We start from the raw sequence: 18428 nt of genomic DNA, 5'->3' as shown, positions 1-18428 counted from the left end.
TGGGATACTAAACAAAATATGCCGCTGGCATTAAGCTTCATTAACAAATGGGGCCCTAAATGACAGTAATAATGTGAATAGTAAAATAATCACCACTCTTATTTGTTTGCCTCTTTCATAAAAAATTACGCTTTTGAACATTTTAACTCACGTGGTCTTACTTAAAGCATATGGTTTTCTTATAATATTGTGAAAATAAGACACATGAATTATTATGATGTTGATGATTAATTTCTGAATTATTATTATTATTAATAATAATAATAATAATAATAATAATAATGATAATAAATTAACCTAAGCTGCTAATACTGTTACAAATTGCAGCCAAATTCAATCCTAAAGCTAGGGCTACACTGGTGGTTTTTTTAATCCATGACAAAGAGGCTCATTAAATATCATGGTGCTATTTGTACAAATGTGCTGTATCCCATAGATGTTCACCTCTATCTTCCAAACAGTAAAGTAACAATGTTCGTTGAAATGTGTTTGGATTCTGAGGGTTACAACAACACACTGCACCATGTTATTGAATAAGCCCCAGTGTGCCACCGAGTTACATTGTGTCAAATCCCTTTAGAGACTCATAAAACATTAAAGCATTATTGTGTATATTTGTTGTGCATGTGTGTGTGTGAGAGAGAGAGAGAGAGAGAGAGAGAGAGAGAGAGAGAGAGAGAGATGTTATTTTACACCTATTGAACACATTGCATATATTGCTCTTGCACTCTGTGAAATGCTATAAGTACACGTATTGCATTATTTCAGCACTTGGTCTGACCACCTTACATTCCTGCAGAGCCTCCGTGTAGAATGCACATAATAAATATATCCCCTGGATCCAAATGGGATAATAACGTTATACTAAACTAGACACACACCCTACCCCCTTTACTGGTTTCATGGGGGAGGGGCATTTAATAAACACAAGTGCACAGGAGAGGTGCAGCCGAATGAGCCTTGGGGCAGTGGGTGGATCAGTAGCTCTCTCAGGACCACAAGTGCTCAGTCCCTTCACTCAGAGCTTCGGCAGCGGCGACACTTCCAGTGGAGCGAGGAGGGGATGGCATCTCCCATGCTAGAGGTAACTCCGTACTGGCAGCAGACACCGGACTGGGGCATAACGCATAAGTGTGTTGGTGATGATAATACAAGTGTGGGATGTTGGGATAAACGCTTTGAAGTGTAACAATCATTTAATAGTATGTTGCGAATGTATGATAGGGTAATAAGCAGCCCTGGTGAAAGGGACACATGTGTAAAACAATGTTGCTAATAGCAGGTGATTGGGATGTAGTAAGTCATGTGCGTTTGGCTACTAGAGGAAACGCTGCATGACAAGGTAGGTTGCGTCAAACGCGTTTAACGTTTCGTTTCCATAAAGTAACGAGCACCCTATTTGGTTCTACATTCTAATGCTGCACCTGGGAATAGATCTACTATTTAACAGTTGGAGTAAACTGTTACACAATTCTCAATACTGATATTAATACGAGTGTTGTAATGCTTTAAAAGAGCAGTATTCATGGCTAGGTAATTTCCATCTTGTTAAATAGAATACTAAAGGGCATAGGTATCAAAGCTTGATGTGAGATAGATATATCTATCACCAACCAATCCGCTTCTAACTTACATTTTGCAGGCTGTGTTTAATAAATGATAGTTCGGAGCTGATTGGTAATATATATTTCACATCAAGCTTTGATACATATACCACTAAATGTATCTTGTTTATGCTCGTATGTGTCTTCCTCAATGTAGTCTATATAGCAGGGCTTCGCCTTTACAGTCAATGGGGTAGATGTATTATAGCGGCACTTAACGTACTGCTAACTGCTTCGCCTCTTTACCGAGGCGAAGCAGGAAGCACTACCGATGAGATGTATAAACATCTCATCGGCCAGAGAGGGGGAGCGTTAACTCCCCCCTCTGGCGCTACCGTTAGAGACAGCAGTGCATCAGCCTAGTGCTGATGCCCTGTGTCTCTGTCCTGGCCGGCTCCACTGAGCGCGGAATCTCTCAAGTATCGCGAGATCCCCGCATGGAGCCGGCAGCAGGGACAGCAATGTCCCTGCTGTGGGGATAGGCTAGCGCCAGGCTGTAGCTGTCGATAACGGCAGCTACAGCCAGCCGAACGGTCAGACGATCTGACCGTTCATACATAGCCCAGGCTATCAGCGCTGCTATCTTGTAGATGGCAGCGCCAATAATGACAGGGGCGCATAGCGCCCCTGTCATTCACCGCCCAGACCCCCGATCATACATCGGGGAGAAGCGGTATCAGTGCACATAACGTGCGCTGATACCGTTTCTGGGCTTCATACATCTTCCCCAATGTTTTAAGAATATCCATGCTTGAGTCCAGATGGCTAAATCAAATTGACTGAGGTACTAATTAAGTCACCTGTGCTCAAGCATGGGTATCCTTAAAACCTGGACTGTAATGACGGCATTTGGGAGCCTCTGTTATATAGCATTGGTCTAGGTATCGGGAGACTGGGAGTTTGCATTGAAGTTCTTGATGGGATTTCAGCTTCAGTAGGGTTAAAGTATCAAAGTAATCACTCTGAGAATCCTGTCTCTCCTCTCAACCAGAAATGAGGACTCAGTTTGCGGATTTAACCAAAATGGGAGTTTGGGTCCGGAAACAACAAAGTTTATTTCCCCCCCACCAAAATCCTCCAAGGGGAATATATATTCCTAACTGTGGTTAGGAGCGTTTTCAAAGGGAAGCACAAGGAAGAATCCAGTTTAACCCAAATGTTCCCAGAGATGAGTAGTGCTGAATTAACCACTTTCATTTCTAATTTCAGAATGCCACAATAACTGATGTTGCCAGAATTTCTGCTGTGAAGATCTGGCCACAATGCTAGGCATTTATTTACTTTGTATGGCTTTATTTATTTTCTGCGTCAGGTCTGTTAGTTTTGGATACATGGATGTGTCCTATTAATCAACATGCTTTTTATTGGACATTTGGGGGCATATGTATGAAAGCTTGATATGAGATACAATTGTGAGCTCTATATCACCAATAAGTGGCTTCTAACTTACATTTTGAAGGCTGTGTTTAAGAAATGATAGTTTGGAGCTGATTGGTTGGTGTTATATATTTCACAATTTTATCTCACATCAACCTTTGATACATATGCCCCTTGGTGTAATAAATACAGTGTGTAATCCGTTTGAATGCATTAGATGTGACACTATCAGGGGTACCTTCTGGTGTTGCTGATGTCAAATTAATTAATGGTATAGATTGAAAATTCACAAGAAATGGACGATACTCCCTAAATTTTAAGTATCTCTTTTGCTACAGTCAGAGCAGTTATTGCTTTAGTGTAGGCAGATGCTGACTGGTCAGCAACCTCACATTCCTCCACGCACAGTTATTGGCTGTGAATATCTGTCATGCTGAAAATCTTTCATACAGGCCCCCAGCATCTCCTTCTGGAGACCTAGCAAGGTTCAAAAAGATGAACATAACCATCAATGTTTAACTTCTGCTGAATCTTCAGCTAATTGTAGGTGTTGACTGCAGGTCGTCAGTCCCTACAGCTTATTTTATAAAAGAAGTTTTTCCTATACATCCTAATATTTTGCTAAAATAAGTCGGTGCAAAACTACAAATTGCCTACTTGCCACACTGACATAGCGATTCTATCTCAAGTGGCTATTTGACCTAAATTTCACATAATAAAATAGGGAGAACATGATCTTGCAAGGAAAGGTGTGTGTGTGTGTGTGTGTGTGTGTGTGTGTGTGTGTGTGTAAAAATAGCCATCGTACAGCATCAGTGTCCTAAATTTGTTTTTTTCTGAATAAAAATGGAGCTAAATATATGGGCTTGGTATTTATGAAAATGTAAATTGTTTTGTTTCATAGGACTTCTTTTTTTTTTTTTTTTTTTTTTTATTAGACCTGAATGTTTTACTTTCTTTACAATATGTGTTGGAGTGTATCTCTTAGCTTATATTTAACTGAGTATGAAAAATGTCACCTGTGTAGAAGAATATTTCAGTGAGTTATATGTTTTGAATTGAGTAGATATTGAATAAACCGGTGGTTTCTTGTCCTAAAGTACTTATATTTAATTGTATTTAGTGTAGTAGTGTTGCCATTTATGTACATAGCAATGAATATGGCCCAGCTTTCATTTGCTGCAAGCTATTTGGCATCACCCATTTTTAAATAATATATTCCTGACTGTAGTGTTAATTGTTTTATCTATCCACTGAGAGACTTGTATAGGTAATTTTGCACAGTTGTGATACAGTGCTACTTGTTTCTTATATTAACAATAATCTTTGGTCGGCCACATATGCCGTGATAAAATATATATCTCTATCATAAACAACCTTCTTAAATATTACAATTTTAGCTCATGAGATCTGTATAAAACATGCGTGTTAGATATGGGGAGAATTTTACACATCTCAAATAGGATTTAATAAAGGCCTACCCAACTTATGACCTGCGGTGTAACTAAAGACCACCATACATCTCTGATTAATTGGGGCAATTTGTCGTTTTGCAGATTGTCCCAAAAAATCGTCAATGTATGGGGCTTGCTGATTCCATTCAAAAAGTGATTAGAATCATTAAATCAGGTTGTCCAGCGATTTGCTGACCATTCCTAGTAATATGATGAACCTTTTAAGATTGCCATGTCTGTGATTTGCTGAAAATGATCTGCAAATCACTAAAAAATATCTATAATGTATGGATGCAAATTGATGGATTGGGATATCATTAAATCTAGGGGGGAAAAAATTACAGAATCTGATATTCATTTTTTGTGTGTTGCTGATGGGCCCCTTTACTCTGGAAATGCCATCATGAATTAATGTCAGTTGTCCAAAGTTTCCAGAATAATTTTGAAACTTTGTAGTTTCTTCATGATCCAGGTAACTCTTCATGGGAAGGACCTATGTGAAATATGCCTCGAATATAAGCTTCAAAAATAATAAACTCCGTGATGGCACTAGTGCTTCCACTAGAAAAAGGAGCTTTTTTTAAAAAAAAACAACAACCCACAAACAAAAAAAACATAGAAAGTGCAGTGGATGACATTGCAGTGTCACAGAACTAGGGTCATAAGTTCAGTTCCTACCAGGACCCTATCTGTGTGCAGCTGTGTATATGTATAAATAGAGTTCCCGCTAGGCTGTTTTAGCGGGGCACGACAAAAAGCGCCCTGCCCACACAGCCTGTGGGTGACGTCTTCCCCCGCAGGTCAGTGTCCTGCGAGTGGGGAAATGTGCGGTGACTCGGTCACCGCTGGTGAATAGACGCCAGGCGCATGCGCCCAGCATCTATTCTCCCTGTCAGCAGCGCTTGGGGGCTGTCCAGCGTGTCCGTAAGTGCCGGGCACTCCTCCAAGAGTGGCGAAAAAAAGAGTGACGCGTCCTATAGACACGCCCCCTTTTCAATGGCCATGCCCCCTCTTCGGGTGCGCGGTCGGCGCGTGCAGCAGTGACCTCTCTATCTCCGGCGCCCTGCCTGCCGCCGGAGCCAGAGTGAAAGAAAAAAAAAAAATATATATATATATATATATATATATATATATATATATATATATATATATATATATATATATATATATATATATATATATATAGTGTGTGTGTGTGTATGTACACTCACCAGTCTTCAAAAATGTCTTTATTTAAGTTTCACAGTATGGCAGGGTTACAGCATATCCATATCTGTTTCGGTCCCAACCCTGGACCTTTGACAAGACACATATAGGGTAATATTTTTACCCTAGCATGTGTGAGGGAATATAGATTGTAAGCTTCATTGGGGCAGTTACTGAGGTGAATTACTAAAATATTAACTGTAAAATGCTGCGTAATGTGTGTGCTATAATATAAAATTGTAAAAGGAACCATTGATCAATTGCCATGTACCAGGTCCAGCGCATGAATGTTCAAAGGAACTGGGTACCTCTCTCCAATAACTTTTATTTATTTTTTTGCTGGTTCCCTAGCACACAGGTTACTACACAACTGTAATTCCTACATTCCAGCACAGAAGCTCGTTCTCATTCTGTAGAAAAACCCTCAGTTTCCAGAAATCAAATCTAAGCTCATCCATGCATAAAGTCCTATGCCTCTCCAGCTATCTGCTTTGTAATAGAATTATGATGTTGAGGAGAGATATGCATTTGGTCAATCCTCTATGTGCACCTGACTGTCTAAACCAGGGGTCTTCAACGTTGGCCCTCCAGCTGCTGTGGAACTACACATCCCAGCATGCACTGCCACCTTTTTGATATAACAGCATGCTAAAACTATGGCAGTGCATGCTGGGATGTGTAGTTCCACAGCAGCTGGAGGGCCAAGGTTGAAGACCCCTGGTCTAAACCAAAGCAATGTGATGTGTGCATCCAAGATGTGCAAATAATTGGTTAAATATCCTTTAATGAGTTGACTAATTTATGTGGCACTCGTAGGCACCACATGGCATTTCAGCAATGGAGAAGCTGAGTTCCAGTAAGCAGAATGACTGGACATACTGGGACTTATAGTTCATCCTCAGTCGTAGAACCACAGTTTGCCTACCTCTGATGTATAGTATAATAAACTTTTGCACAGTGACTAGGAATGACATAAAGTAAAAAGCTGTAAAAATTGACCACTGCTGGTTAAACAGGCCTTGTGCTCAATTTATTTGTAGGGGATATTATTAAGTTCACACTTTGAGACTAAGGTGGAGATCCATTTGGGTGGGATCGTAAAAAATATTAAAAATAAATTGTATAAACCTAGCAGGGACATGCTTCAAATTCTGTGGATAATAAGCAGCCTCAGACGCTGGCTTAGCAAATATTAGCCAGCACTTTGAGGTCAATAAACCCCAGAATTTTCTTTGCAAATGTTATTTGTGGAAAACCTATATATAGGTTGGTATTCTTCTACTTGTAAACACCTTGTAATGCATGCAACCTAATAGGACAGTTAGATGTTCTGACAGCATTGCCTACTGAAGGGATCCTCACACCTCTGTACAATAACTGATTATATTACAGTTTGCACTGTGGTGATGGGGCATGCTGTTTTATTTAGACATTTAAGCAGAATTTTTAACTTTTGCTGAATCTTCAGTTAACTGTAGGTATTGACACCATGCCATAAGTCCCTACAGTGTTTTCCTTCTATCATACACTATATGAGCCACCACTGGCTGCAGGTTTACTAAAATTCCAGTTTTGGAAACTGACCATAATTTACTAAGCTATTTACAGGTTGACACACAAACTATGAAGAAAATATATTTGCTCTGCCCTTTAATATTGGTCTTCCAAAACTAATGTAGAACACTGCAAATTGAAACCTATTTTATCACCCCCTCCTCAAATTAACAATTGGCACCAAATTAATTAAAAACACTTAAAATGTATATGAAACCTTGACAACTGTTCAAATAGATCATATCATGTATAACCCACAAATAATTAAAATAAATTTAAATGACTGTAAAATGTTCAATACTAACATGAAGTTAATGTCATGTATAAAGTAGGGATGTGCAGGCTCGGATAGGTTCGAGTTTGCACGTGGAGTTCGGATTTTTCCCTCCAAAAAAACGGAACTCAGAACGAGGCAAAACGTCATCTTACATGGACGAACATCATCATTCCTGGTCTTTTGTCCAGGAATGATGATGTTCGTCCATGTAAGATGACGTTTTGCCTCGTTCTGAGTTCCGTTTTTTTGGAGGGAAAAATCCGAACTCCACGTGCAAACTCGAACCTATCCGAGCCTGCACATCCCTAGTATAAAGTAACTGAAAAGCAGCAGTCCCCCTGATGTTGGCAGGTAGGGTAATTTACATTTCTTCTTTTTTTTTCTTTTTTTAAGTCCACACTACTGAGAGAAGCTGGAAAGGTTTTCAGTGCTTTATATTCTATTCACCAATCAGTGATGGACATAAATCTGCAATATGCTAATAAATAAATAAATATATATAATGGGCTAGTAATAAAGGCTACAGACAACATTCTTCCTTAAACCACTTTTAGACTGACAGCCCGGGAAATACCTGTGAATTTTCCTGGTACAGAGCAGGATCGTGAACCCGGGACTTCAATCCAGGTTGTTTGCATTCACACACAGCAGCAAAAATCCATAGAGGCCTGCAAACCTGTTGCAGGATATATGATGTCTGTGGTGGAACTATCTGCCCATACTTTTATAACCCTCGTGACATACATCCAGTCCTTTACATATAGCTAGTAAATGCAATTTCATGATCACCACTAAGAGTTCTCTGGAAAACTACCTCTTTATTAGAGCATACACTTGTACACCGAGACTTCTGTCCCAGTCTCCACTCTGTCACACTTACACCTCTTGGGTCAACTGTGCTCTTTTTCAAGGTTCACTAAGCATACCATGATGAGGATTGTAGTCACCAAATGTGTGCCTAGAACGTCTCGTGCATGATGTGCTCTCACTCGACACCAGTGTCCCTGATGGCAACAGTGGATATGGTATGCCGCTTATTAGGAAACCAGTTCCTCATCGAGAACAACTAGTCAGGTTTAAAGTCTTTGTGTAGACACTAACAAAGTAATAGTCTACTCCAGTTACCTGTAAGTTTTTACAGGCTTTCCCTAATAAGTGCATGTGTCTGCCCTCATAGTCACCAAAAGTAAGGGTGCACAGACGCTGATTAGGTTAACGGGGTGGGCTGCTTTCTGTTGATATTTGAACCAATCGCTTACTTGAGATAGCAAGGAGCAGAAACCATTGAGCTGTGGCGACACTTGCAGGTCTGTTGTCATATAACATAAACATAGAAACAGAATTTGACGGCAGATAAGAACCACTTGGCCCATCTAGTCTGCCCTTTTTTACCTTTTGATAACCTCAACCCTATGTGATCCTCAGTTCTTTGTAAGGATATTCTTATGCCTATCCCAAGCATCTTTAAATTGCTCTACTGTCTTAGCCTCTACCACCTCTGATGGGAGGCTATTCCACTTATCCACTACACTTTCTGTGAAGTAATTTTTCCTAAAATTTCCTTTGAATCTACCTCCCTTCTGTCTCAGTGCATGTCCTTGTGTTCTAGTGTTTCTCTTCTTTTTGAATGTCTCCCTCCTGCACCTTGTTAAAACCCATGATATATTTGAAAGTTTCTATCATTCCCTTCTCTGTTCCAGACTATACATATTGAGATCTCTTAGGGCACTATTTACTACAGTCTGCATTTTGAATGCAGATTGTAGTGTGATATTACCAACTGAATTCGCATTGCGAAATTCAGGCAGTGTCACAGGGATTTACTAAAAATCCCTTGCAGGGACAGAGCTTGTGAGAAAGCTGTCCCTGCGAATCCCCTTTGCACACTTGTCAAGGTATTTTCACAAAAAATACCGTGCCGACGCATGTACCGACCGTTGCTATGCCCCCCTCCCTTAAATAAACTTACCTGCAGTGATCGGTGCTCCGGTGATGTCCTCCGTGGCTCCGGTCAGCTGACATCCCATCCTGCACTGAGACCCGGTCAGGTGACGACCGGGCCAAAGTGCAGGCTGGGAGACCTCATCAGAACCCCCGATCACCGTTCCCTGGAGTCAAGTAAGTTGTGTGTGGGTTTTTTTTTTTTTTACAGTGTATCAGCGTGAGGTCTGTTTAGACCACACAGCTGATCACTGGTGCCGGCTCCGGGCTCTGCCCTGCCCGTTAGAGCAGAGCAGGAGTCCGGTAACCGGGGAGGATCCTGGATAACGCCACCTGCAGCTGTCGTTATTATCACAGGGCTTTTCTCTGTATTTTTTCACTATTTATTTTTAGTAGCTTTGGCCAGATCATATTTCCCATTACATTTATGTGAAATGCGATCTGCTTACTAAAAATAAGTGATAATTAGGGCTTGGAGTACAACTTTACGAATTCTACTCCAATTGCCCTTTAGTAACTTTAGGTGATACTAAAATAATGTGAAAACACCCTTTTTCACTTTATTTTAGTAAAAATAATGTTAATAAATAGAGCCCTTCATCTTTCCTGGTAAGTTTTTTGTGATGTAGGCCATGCACCATTTTAGTTGCCCTTCTTTGTACAGTTTCTAATATATTTATATCTTTCTGGAGATGTGGCCTCCAGAACTGAACGCAGTATTCGAGATGAGGACGTACCAATGACCTATACAGTGGCATTATCACTTCTTTCTTTCTGCTACTGATTCCTCTCCCTATGCAACCAAGCATCTGACTTGCCTTTCTCATTGCTTTGTTACAATGCTTACCTGCCTTTAAATCACCTGAAATAGTGACTCCTAGATCCCTTTCCTCATCTGTAGTTTCCATTAGAGTATCCTCAATACTATATTTAGCTTTTGGGTTCTTGAGACCCAAGTTCATAATTTAGCATTTTTTAGCATTAAACTGTAGTTGCCATGTTCTTGACCATTCCTCTAGTCTAGCTAGATCCTCAGTCATTTGTCTAACCCCTCCAGGTGTGTCTACCGTGTTGCATATTTTTGTGGCATCTGCAAAAAGTCATACTTTCCCTTCAATACCATTTGCAATGTCACCAACAAATATATTAAAAAGCACTGGTCCAAGTACAGAACCTTGGGGTACACCACTTGTCACAATTCCTTCCTGAGACTGCACTCCATTTACTACAACTGTTTCCTATTCTGCAACCAAGTTTTTATCCATTTAACCATCTTCGAATCCAGTCCCAAGTTTATCAGTCTGCGATGTGGGACCGTGTCAAATCCCTTACTAAAGTCTAGATAAGCTACATCTATGCCCCCTTGATCTATTACTTTATTTATTACCAGTTATTTATATAGCGCACACATTCTGCAGCACTTATTACTTTAGTCACCCAGTCCAAAAAATCAATAAGATTTGTTGATAACACAATTTCACCTTTTGGCCCTTGACCCAACTGGACAGATAAAGTGGCCATATAGTCAAACACACGGAACACACCTAACAACCTATTAATTGCAACAGATCAGGCAATTGCATTAATTTTAGGAACTGCCGAACAATGGTTGCTATGAGTTACTGCAGTTTTGTTATGTAGTTACCTGTTTATCTGATGCTCCCACCTCTTTCCCCCATTGTAGTCTGTAAGAGGTAAAAATTTTGTATAACAAAACATCAAACTTTGTTAAATAAAGAAACATGATTGATATTAAGGAAACTGTCGGACATAATCTCTCGATATTTTATCTTTCCATTCCGCATTCAGTTCAGTCAAGCAAAATAACTTTTTCATAACTTTCATGTTTGTTTTTGTTACACTTTGCTATAGACAAAAAAATTACTTTCATTGCACTAAGGGCATGGGCAAGCCTCTTAATAAACTGCAATTCCCAGTATCATGTAGAAGGTTAAACTTTTCAAATACAAGTTGCAATTCTGAAACCAATAGAGCACAGGTTCTCAAACTCGGTCCTCAGGACCCCAAACAGAGCATGTTTTCCAGGTGTCCTCACAGAGTCACTAGTGAAATAAATTTGCTCCTCATGTGGATCTTTTAAAAGGTGTCAGTGAGTAATGTATACACCTGTGCACCTGCTAGGTGACCTGGAAAACGTGAACTGTGTGGGGTCCTGAGGACCGAGTTTGAGAACCACTGCAATAGAGTGAGAGTCTGATTTCCCATACTTTGGATTGTTGAAGGTAAAAATGTATATATATTTTTAAAGGACCTCTTCTACAAAAATGGGGATGATGCAGAGTTGATCAGTTTTGTGGACATATCTTGCGTGTTTTCGCACTCCACATGCATGGATGTTTATGGGTGATTCAGAGATGTACACAACTCACATCTCTGCTTACAACTGAAGGGTTGTAGTGGGGTGCTTGCACATTGGCTCAGTTTTCTGTAGGCATGCCAATGGGCTTGGACTTAACCAGTGGCGAATCTATAATGAGTTCAGTCTGTGTGGTGTACCTGGGCCCAGGGAGGGGCCAGACTGCCCACCCGGTACTAATGTGTTTGGGGGCGTATTTATAATGGGTGCAGGGGGTGCCCGCACCGCAGACCCTGAATCCATATTATATTTGCGTCTCCGGAGTCCCATGTCGGCTACAGTGTCTGCGCTGTAAAAAAACAGCTGGAAAATGGCCGCCGCGGCCATTTTCCCATCTTATGTGCAGTACAGGGAAAATGTCTGCCGTGGCCATTTTCCCCATGACCTGCGCTATATACTCTGGGCACGCTATAGTGCCCAGAGTCTATGTGCAGCGCTGGCCGCGCACCGCTTAGTGCGCCGCCAAACTGATAGTAGGGGGCCTATGACTGAGACTGCACACGGGCCCCCTCATCTCTAGAAAAGCCCCTGAATGTGTTATACTTGCCTCCATAGAGTCCGGCATCTTCATCATAGATGTTGCCATTTTTCTGGAGACTTGCGCATGCGCAGTAGATCATCATGGGCGCCATGTTCCCATAGACCTGTACACTACATACGCATTACACTCTGGCAAGTCTACTACGCTGCACACAGGCCCCCTGCTCTCTTAAAATGCCCCCGATTATGTCTGTTTTCAGATGGGTCTCTTGAAGCAAGGACAGGGATAAGTACGCATAGATAATGATGGCAATTAAACTTGGCAATCGGATTGGCGCAGACAGGTCACATAGATGCATACAACTCAATGTACAGGCAAATATCTGCATTTTTTTTTTTCCCCCTGTCCACGCAATATGAGTGCAACTGTAACCGGCTTGCTTTCAACTCTGCATTAGGCCCTTTGTGTCATAATTTACTGAAGTTCATTTACTAAGTTACTCCTTGATATAACCCAGACTGGTGCTCTTTATTCTGGTAATTTATGAATCTATTCTAGCATTATTTAGGCTTTGCATTCCTGTACTTGTTGACTGGAGTAATATTATTTCTTCTATTTCAGGAAGAAGCCCGGTATGTTTCCAGTCCTTTAGCTATGCTAACTGCTGCCTGCAACAAATTTGGGGGGTCAAGTCCTAGTAGGGATTCTTCATCCTCCTTAAAATCTGGAGCAAAAAAGACCTACAACCCAAACAATGATTTCAGTGCCACTAAATTAATGACAGATGGATACTCCTCTACATATCTGGGAGGAAATTTATTGACATCGTGTGGTACACCACCTGCTTCTTCAAGTTATGGGAGTGACTATGGTACCTTCACTCATTCTTTCCCCACTTCCTCTGGATGTCAAGAACCCAAGAGTCTCTCAACAGCCGATTGTGTTCCAGGAGTCTATACTTCTTTAGATGTAGGACATCCTTATAGTTCATGGTACAAAACTGGAATCCATCACCCATCAATCTCTGGTTCACCCACTGGCACTGGAGGATCATGGTGGGATATGCATCCAAACAGTAACTGGCTGGGCAACCAATCACAACCAGAAGGGCTGACTGCATCTATGCCACCTGTAACTAGTCCAGGAGGTATGAGCAACCAATATAGCACTGAATACACCACTCTGACACCAGCAAGCTACCCCTCTGTGGGTTTTCCATCCATATCGCCCTCATCAAGCCCCTCTCCGACTGCCCATTTGCTGTCACCCTCTCAACACTCCTTGGGTCCTGACATGTACAAGCCAAAGCTTCTGACTGCTAGCCCATTGCTTGAGGCGCCAGGGCCTCTAAAGCCCCAAAGAGCATCATCCTATGGCAATAATGGACGTCCTTCATGTGACTGCCCAAACTGTCAGGAGCTGGAGAGGTTGGGTGCATCTGCAGCAAGCCTGAAGAGGAAGCCAGTGCACAGCTGCCACATTCCAGGCTGTGGTAAGGTGTATGGTAAAGCATCGCATCTCAAGGCTCACCTTAGATGGCACACGGGGGAAAGGCCCTTCGTCTGCAACTGGCTCTTCTGCGGCAAACGTTTCACACGTAGTGATGAGCTTGAGCGTCATGTGCGCACCCACACACGTGAGAAGAAATTCACATGCCCACTGTGTGCTAAAAGATTCACACGCAGTGATCACCTGAGCAAGCACCAGCGCAGTCATGTCGAACAAAATGTAGCAAAGGAAGGTGGCGTTCAAGGAGATGGTGATGGAGTAGTTGTAGAGGGCTCTGGAGAAGGACAGGGGGTGACCGAGGGTTCCCCAGTTGGTGCTAGCCAAGATGGGGCCTCTAGTAGTCCAGGGCAGGGTGGGTTGCTAGAGATATGAGGAGGACAACAAAACTCTTAATGAGTTGTCTGGTGCTGAAGAACTCCCAAGAGCTGCTATAGCAGTGTAGTGCAATTTGTCCCATCTAAGTCAATGAAGATCCATTTAAAAACTGCAGTTGTTTCAGAAACCTATTGCTGAGTCTATCTTATGGTAAAGAGGCCAGGTGGCAAACAACCGATTTTCATTAGGCCTCATCAGTTGAAAAGTGAAATAAAGTAGGTCACAGTGTGTTTATTTCCCTATTTTAAAGCATTCTGAAGAGCAAGTATAACGAAGACCTCCGATCACTGATTTTAGACTCTCGGGAATTAGTATTTTAAAAGTGCTAAGTAAATTCATGAACATTCTCTTCTCTTACCATTGTGACTGTTTTTGTTATACTTCTTTCCCTCTGGATCATCCACTGTCAGTGCTCTACAAGATTTGATTTGGAACATCCTTACAGTGAATGTTTACCCCTCAGTGATCATGAAGATATCTATGCATGCCCATTAGGACATACATTGGTCATACAAAAGAATTAACACCTTTTGGAAGAGGACTCCAGGCTAAAATCTGGCAATTTGTTTTCTGGTGCCTTTTTATCTCCTCTGCACTTTTGAAGATTGCACTGAGAACTGCCAGACCTACTGTAGCTGGACAAAAGACTGATTTGAGCTGAGTTTATTATTTTTATTATAATATTTTATAAAGAATTTTAGATTTGATAATTTTATTAAGAAAATTGACAAGCACCCACACACAAACTGATCATCTTTATGTATTGGTAGCTAGAATGTCATTAATTTCCATGCGGTTTCACAGTTTAGTTCTGAAAGGGCAGGATATTGGCTGTGGACTGTACAAGTTTTCATGAAGCAATGACCTCATTGAGGCATGGATAGGGCCTCCTGCCTCGGCGACTGGTTTCTAGTGAATTGATAGCCTGAATGTATGTTTAGAAGATCAGAAATTTAAATTAGAGATGATGGGTGCCAGCTTCATGCTGGGAGTACCAGAGGCAGGTGCACGTGGCATTGAAGGGAAGTCTCTGTCACATCATCACATGTTGTGCTGCTTTCCCAATGTCCCTGACCACACCCCTTTCTGCATACACTATCCAATTAGAAGCATCTACAAGTTGGGAGGTATGCAAATGTAAAAAACGAAAACCTGGTTCTATGTATTCATATTCATATACATATTGTTTATTTAGAAATTTGTATATTTAGACTTCTTCTAAGTTTCAGTTGGGAGAGTTGCCCATAGATACCTGATTCTACCCAGCTATCATTTTATAGAATGTACTAGATGAACAATAGATAAAATCTGACTGGCTGCTGTCCACTTTAGAAGATTTGATACATCTCCTCCAAAAAGAGCAGTAATATGCAGAGAACACACAACACTAGTCTCCAAGGTTCCCAATCTCCTCCATTACCATCCAGGTTTAAAGGATATCCATGCTTAAGCACAGGTGACTTAATTTAGTACCTAAGTCAATTTGATTTAACCATCTGGACTCAAGCATGGATATCCTTAAATCCTGGTTGGTAATAGCAGAGTTTGGGAAATTCTACGTCAAGGAAATGCTATATTGTTAAGGCATATTCAACATGTCTGTATTCTATTTAGTAGCTTAAAAACAATACTTTATTGATCCAAATCACTGACCATGTTCAATAAACACATCTGTGATTAAACCGGACTAGTTGCAGGTAAGGAAAGGCAATAGTTCTGTTATAACTATTTTCATATATTGTATAGGAGATAATTCCACTTTGACAGTGGTGCCACTAAGACATGTTTCACTCCAGCTCGGAGCACTAACATTTTTAAGGGTTGTAGCCTTTAGGGGAAATGTATCAAACCTTCAAGAGAGAAAGTGGAGAAGTTGCCCATAGCATACCTCCCAATATTCATGTAGCTAAATTTGGGACCGTGCGAGTGTCAAAGGCGTACATGAGCAAAAATGGGTGTGTTGCAAGCAGGCCACACCCCCTGGAGTGAGGTTTCGGGGTGTGACTGGATGTGTCACCCACGTTTTTAGGTCATGCTCGTGGCGAGCGCAGCACTCTGTCAGCTGCTGGGCTGCCCCCTGCTTTCTCCCTGCACTAAATTCACCTTCACAGGCACCACTGCTCCGGAGTGTCCCCCCAACCTCCCACTCGCCTGCGGAACATTGCGGCCTGGAGGTGGGACAGCAGGGTTGTGCCCGAAAAGTGGGACTGTCCTGCTAATATCGGATCACTTGGGAGGTATGCCATAGCAATTAATCAGCTGCTAGGTATCCTTTATCTAACACTATAAAATTATAGAAGCTGGCTGGTTCCTATGGACAACGTCTCTCTCAAAGGCTTGATACATCTTACCCTTCGGGGTAGATTAACTAAAGCTTCTAAAAATGAAAAGTGAAAGTGTTGCCCATAGCAACCAATCAGATCCTAGCCAATGATAGACAGAATCTGCTATGGGCAACACCTTCACTTGTCTGTTTTAGAAGATTTAGTCAAATTTGCCCCTTTCTGTTAATAACGTTGCTGTTCCCAAGTATATGAAGACTTGTGTGCGTGACTATCTGTTCCCTCGCTCATGCTTCTACATACAGTAGAAGGATAAAGGTTACAGTGGCAGCTGGAAAATAGAAGTACAATTGAATATATATATATTTATTTTCTATCTGGTGGTCATTTCCCCTTCATTAGTATAACTGTGCTTACATCTCGCATACCTACTTGTATGACACAAAGCTAGTAGCGAAGATAATTGTAAAAATGCCGGCTTCTTATACAGTACATAAACCCAAATAATCTTGTAGGGATGTGGAGTATTTCTCATTATAGTGAGAGCACCTCTTTGTTGAAACCCAATAATCCCTAGAATACACTAGCTAGACTAGAGCCTCTCCATTTTCACAGATGATGGAATTAATGACGGTTAGTAGAAGGAAATGTGTGTTGTACTGTATTATCTTATGTTTCCAGTGGTGTGGTCACAGCCTTTAGCTCCCAGCACAGCCATATTTCAGTGCTTGCTATAATTAGGCGCTTGTCATGCATGGATAGCACCAATAGATCAGTTAAGTCAGCACATGGTGGATATATGGACACATTTCAATAAAGTAAATGCAGTTTGTTTTTCTGGGGATGCGATGCTATATATAATGCAGCCATAAAGTACTGTTTTATACCAAATACAATCGAACACAAGTTATTACCCATATATTTTTCCTTAAAATGAACGTACACAATAATAGATCAGATCTATACAGAACTGTGCAAATGTTTTAGGCAGGTGGGAGAAAAATGCTGCAAAGTAAGAATGCTTTCAAAAATAGAAGTGTTAATATTTTATTTTAATCAATTAACAAAATGCAAAGTGAATGAACAGCAGAGAAATCTAAATCAAATCCATATTTGGTGTGACCACCCTTTGCCTTCAAAACCGCATCAATTCTTGCAGCATATTTTCCACACCTGCCTAAAACCTTTGCACAGTATTGTATATTATACCCAAATTTTCACAGGCAACACTCACAGGTCTTTGCAATATACATACATACAAAAGCTCTCGGGCAAAGAAAAAGAAATCTGACATTTCAGTTTTAATCAAACTGTTTTCAAGGATATACAAATAGGTGTTAGTTATTTTATGGTATATTTACTGCCTTAGAATAATACATTATTGGTCATACCTATTGGTTGAATCATCATAAAAGGACACATATATAATGCATTGTTTTAAAATGTCGGCGACTCCATGCCTCTTATAGCTGAATTGCCACCTGCATAAAAGATTCTAATAACCTGCACCCTCTCCTCAGCAGCAGCCATTTTTCAAAGCAACCCCTCCATTACGGCCGCAGTCCAGAACCACAATCTCTAAATAAATTCTTACTCTGTCCGCCGGCTCACACATCCCATTTAAAGTAGATGAGCTACAGTGATTTGCCATTTATATGATCCGGTGGCCTGGTGAAATGGCTGCGTGTAATACAATCACGTGTTTCAGCTAATGGAAGGAGAACATTGGTAAACTCTTAAGCTGTGTACACACATAAAGATTTTCTGTCCAACCATCCAACTAGTTGATTGGTTGGAATGAAAATCTGGATAAGGTATGAAAGTAAAGGCCCCCATACATCAGCAATTGATTGCAGCAATCGTGCAATTTGCAAATCGATTGTGTATAAAAATCTTTCCCTTTTTCAATTGATTGCAGAATTGCCACAATCAATTGTGTATAAAAATCTTTCCCTTTTTCAATCAATTTGCAAATTGCACGAGTGCTGCAT

At 41.0% G+C, this 18428-nt stretch overlaps 1 protein-coding gene across 1 annotated transcript; it reads left to right on the top strand.

Moving 5' to 3' along the window:
* The first annotated feature begins 960 nt into the window (after nucleotides 1-960).
* SP7 (Sp7 transcription factor) lies at nucleotides 961-18199 on the top strand. The gene is made up of 2 exons (XM_088469276.1): nucleotides 961-1084; nucleotides 12893-18199. The coding sequence occupies exons 1-2, from the start codon at nucleotides 1064-1066 to the stop codon at nucleotides 14150-14152; spliced, it is 1281 nt and encodes a 426-aa protein (XP_088325402.1). The 5' UTR covers nucleotides 961-1063; the 3' UTR covers nucleotides 14153-18199.
* Nucleotides 18200-18428: the final 229 nt, after the last annotated feature.

Source organism: Taudactylus pleione, unplaced genomic scaffold (genome assembly GCF_031769625.1).
Source record: "Taudactylus pleione unplaced genomic scaffold, aTauple2 ptg000089l, whole genome shotgun sequence".
In the NCBI taxonomy this organism is placed as follows: Eukaryota; Metazoa; Chordata; class Amphibia; order Anura; family Myobatrachidae; genus Taudactylus; species Taudactylus pleione.
Note: the sequence above shows the minus strand (reverse complement) of the source record. Positions and strands in the feature narration are given on the sequence as shown.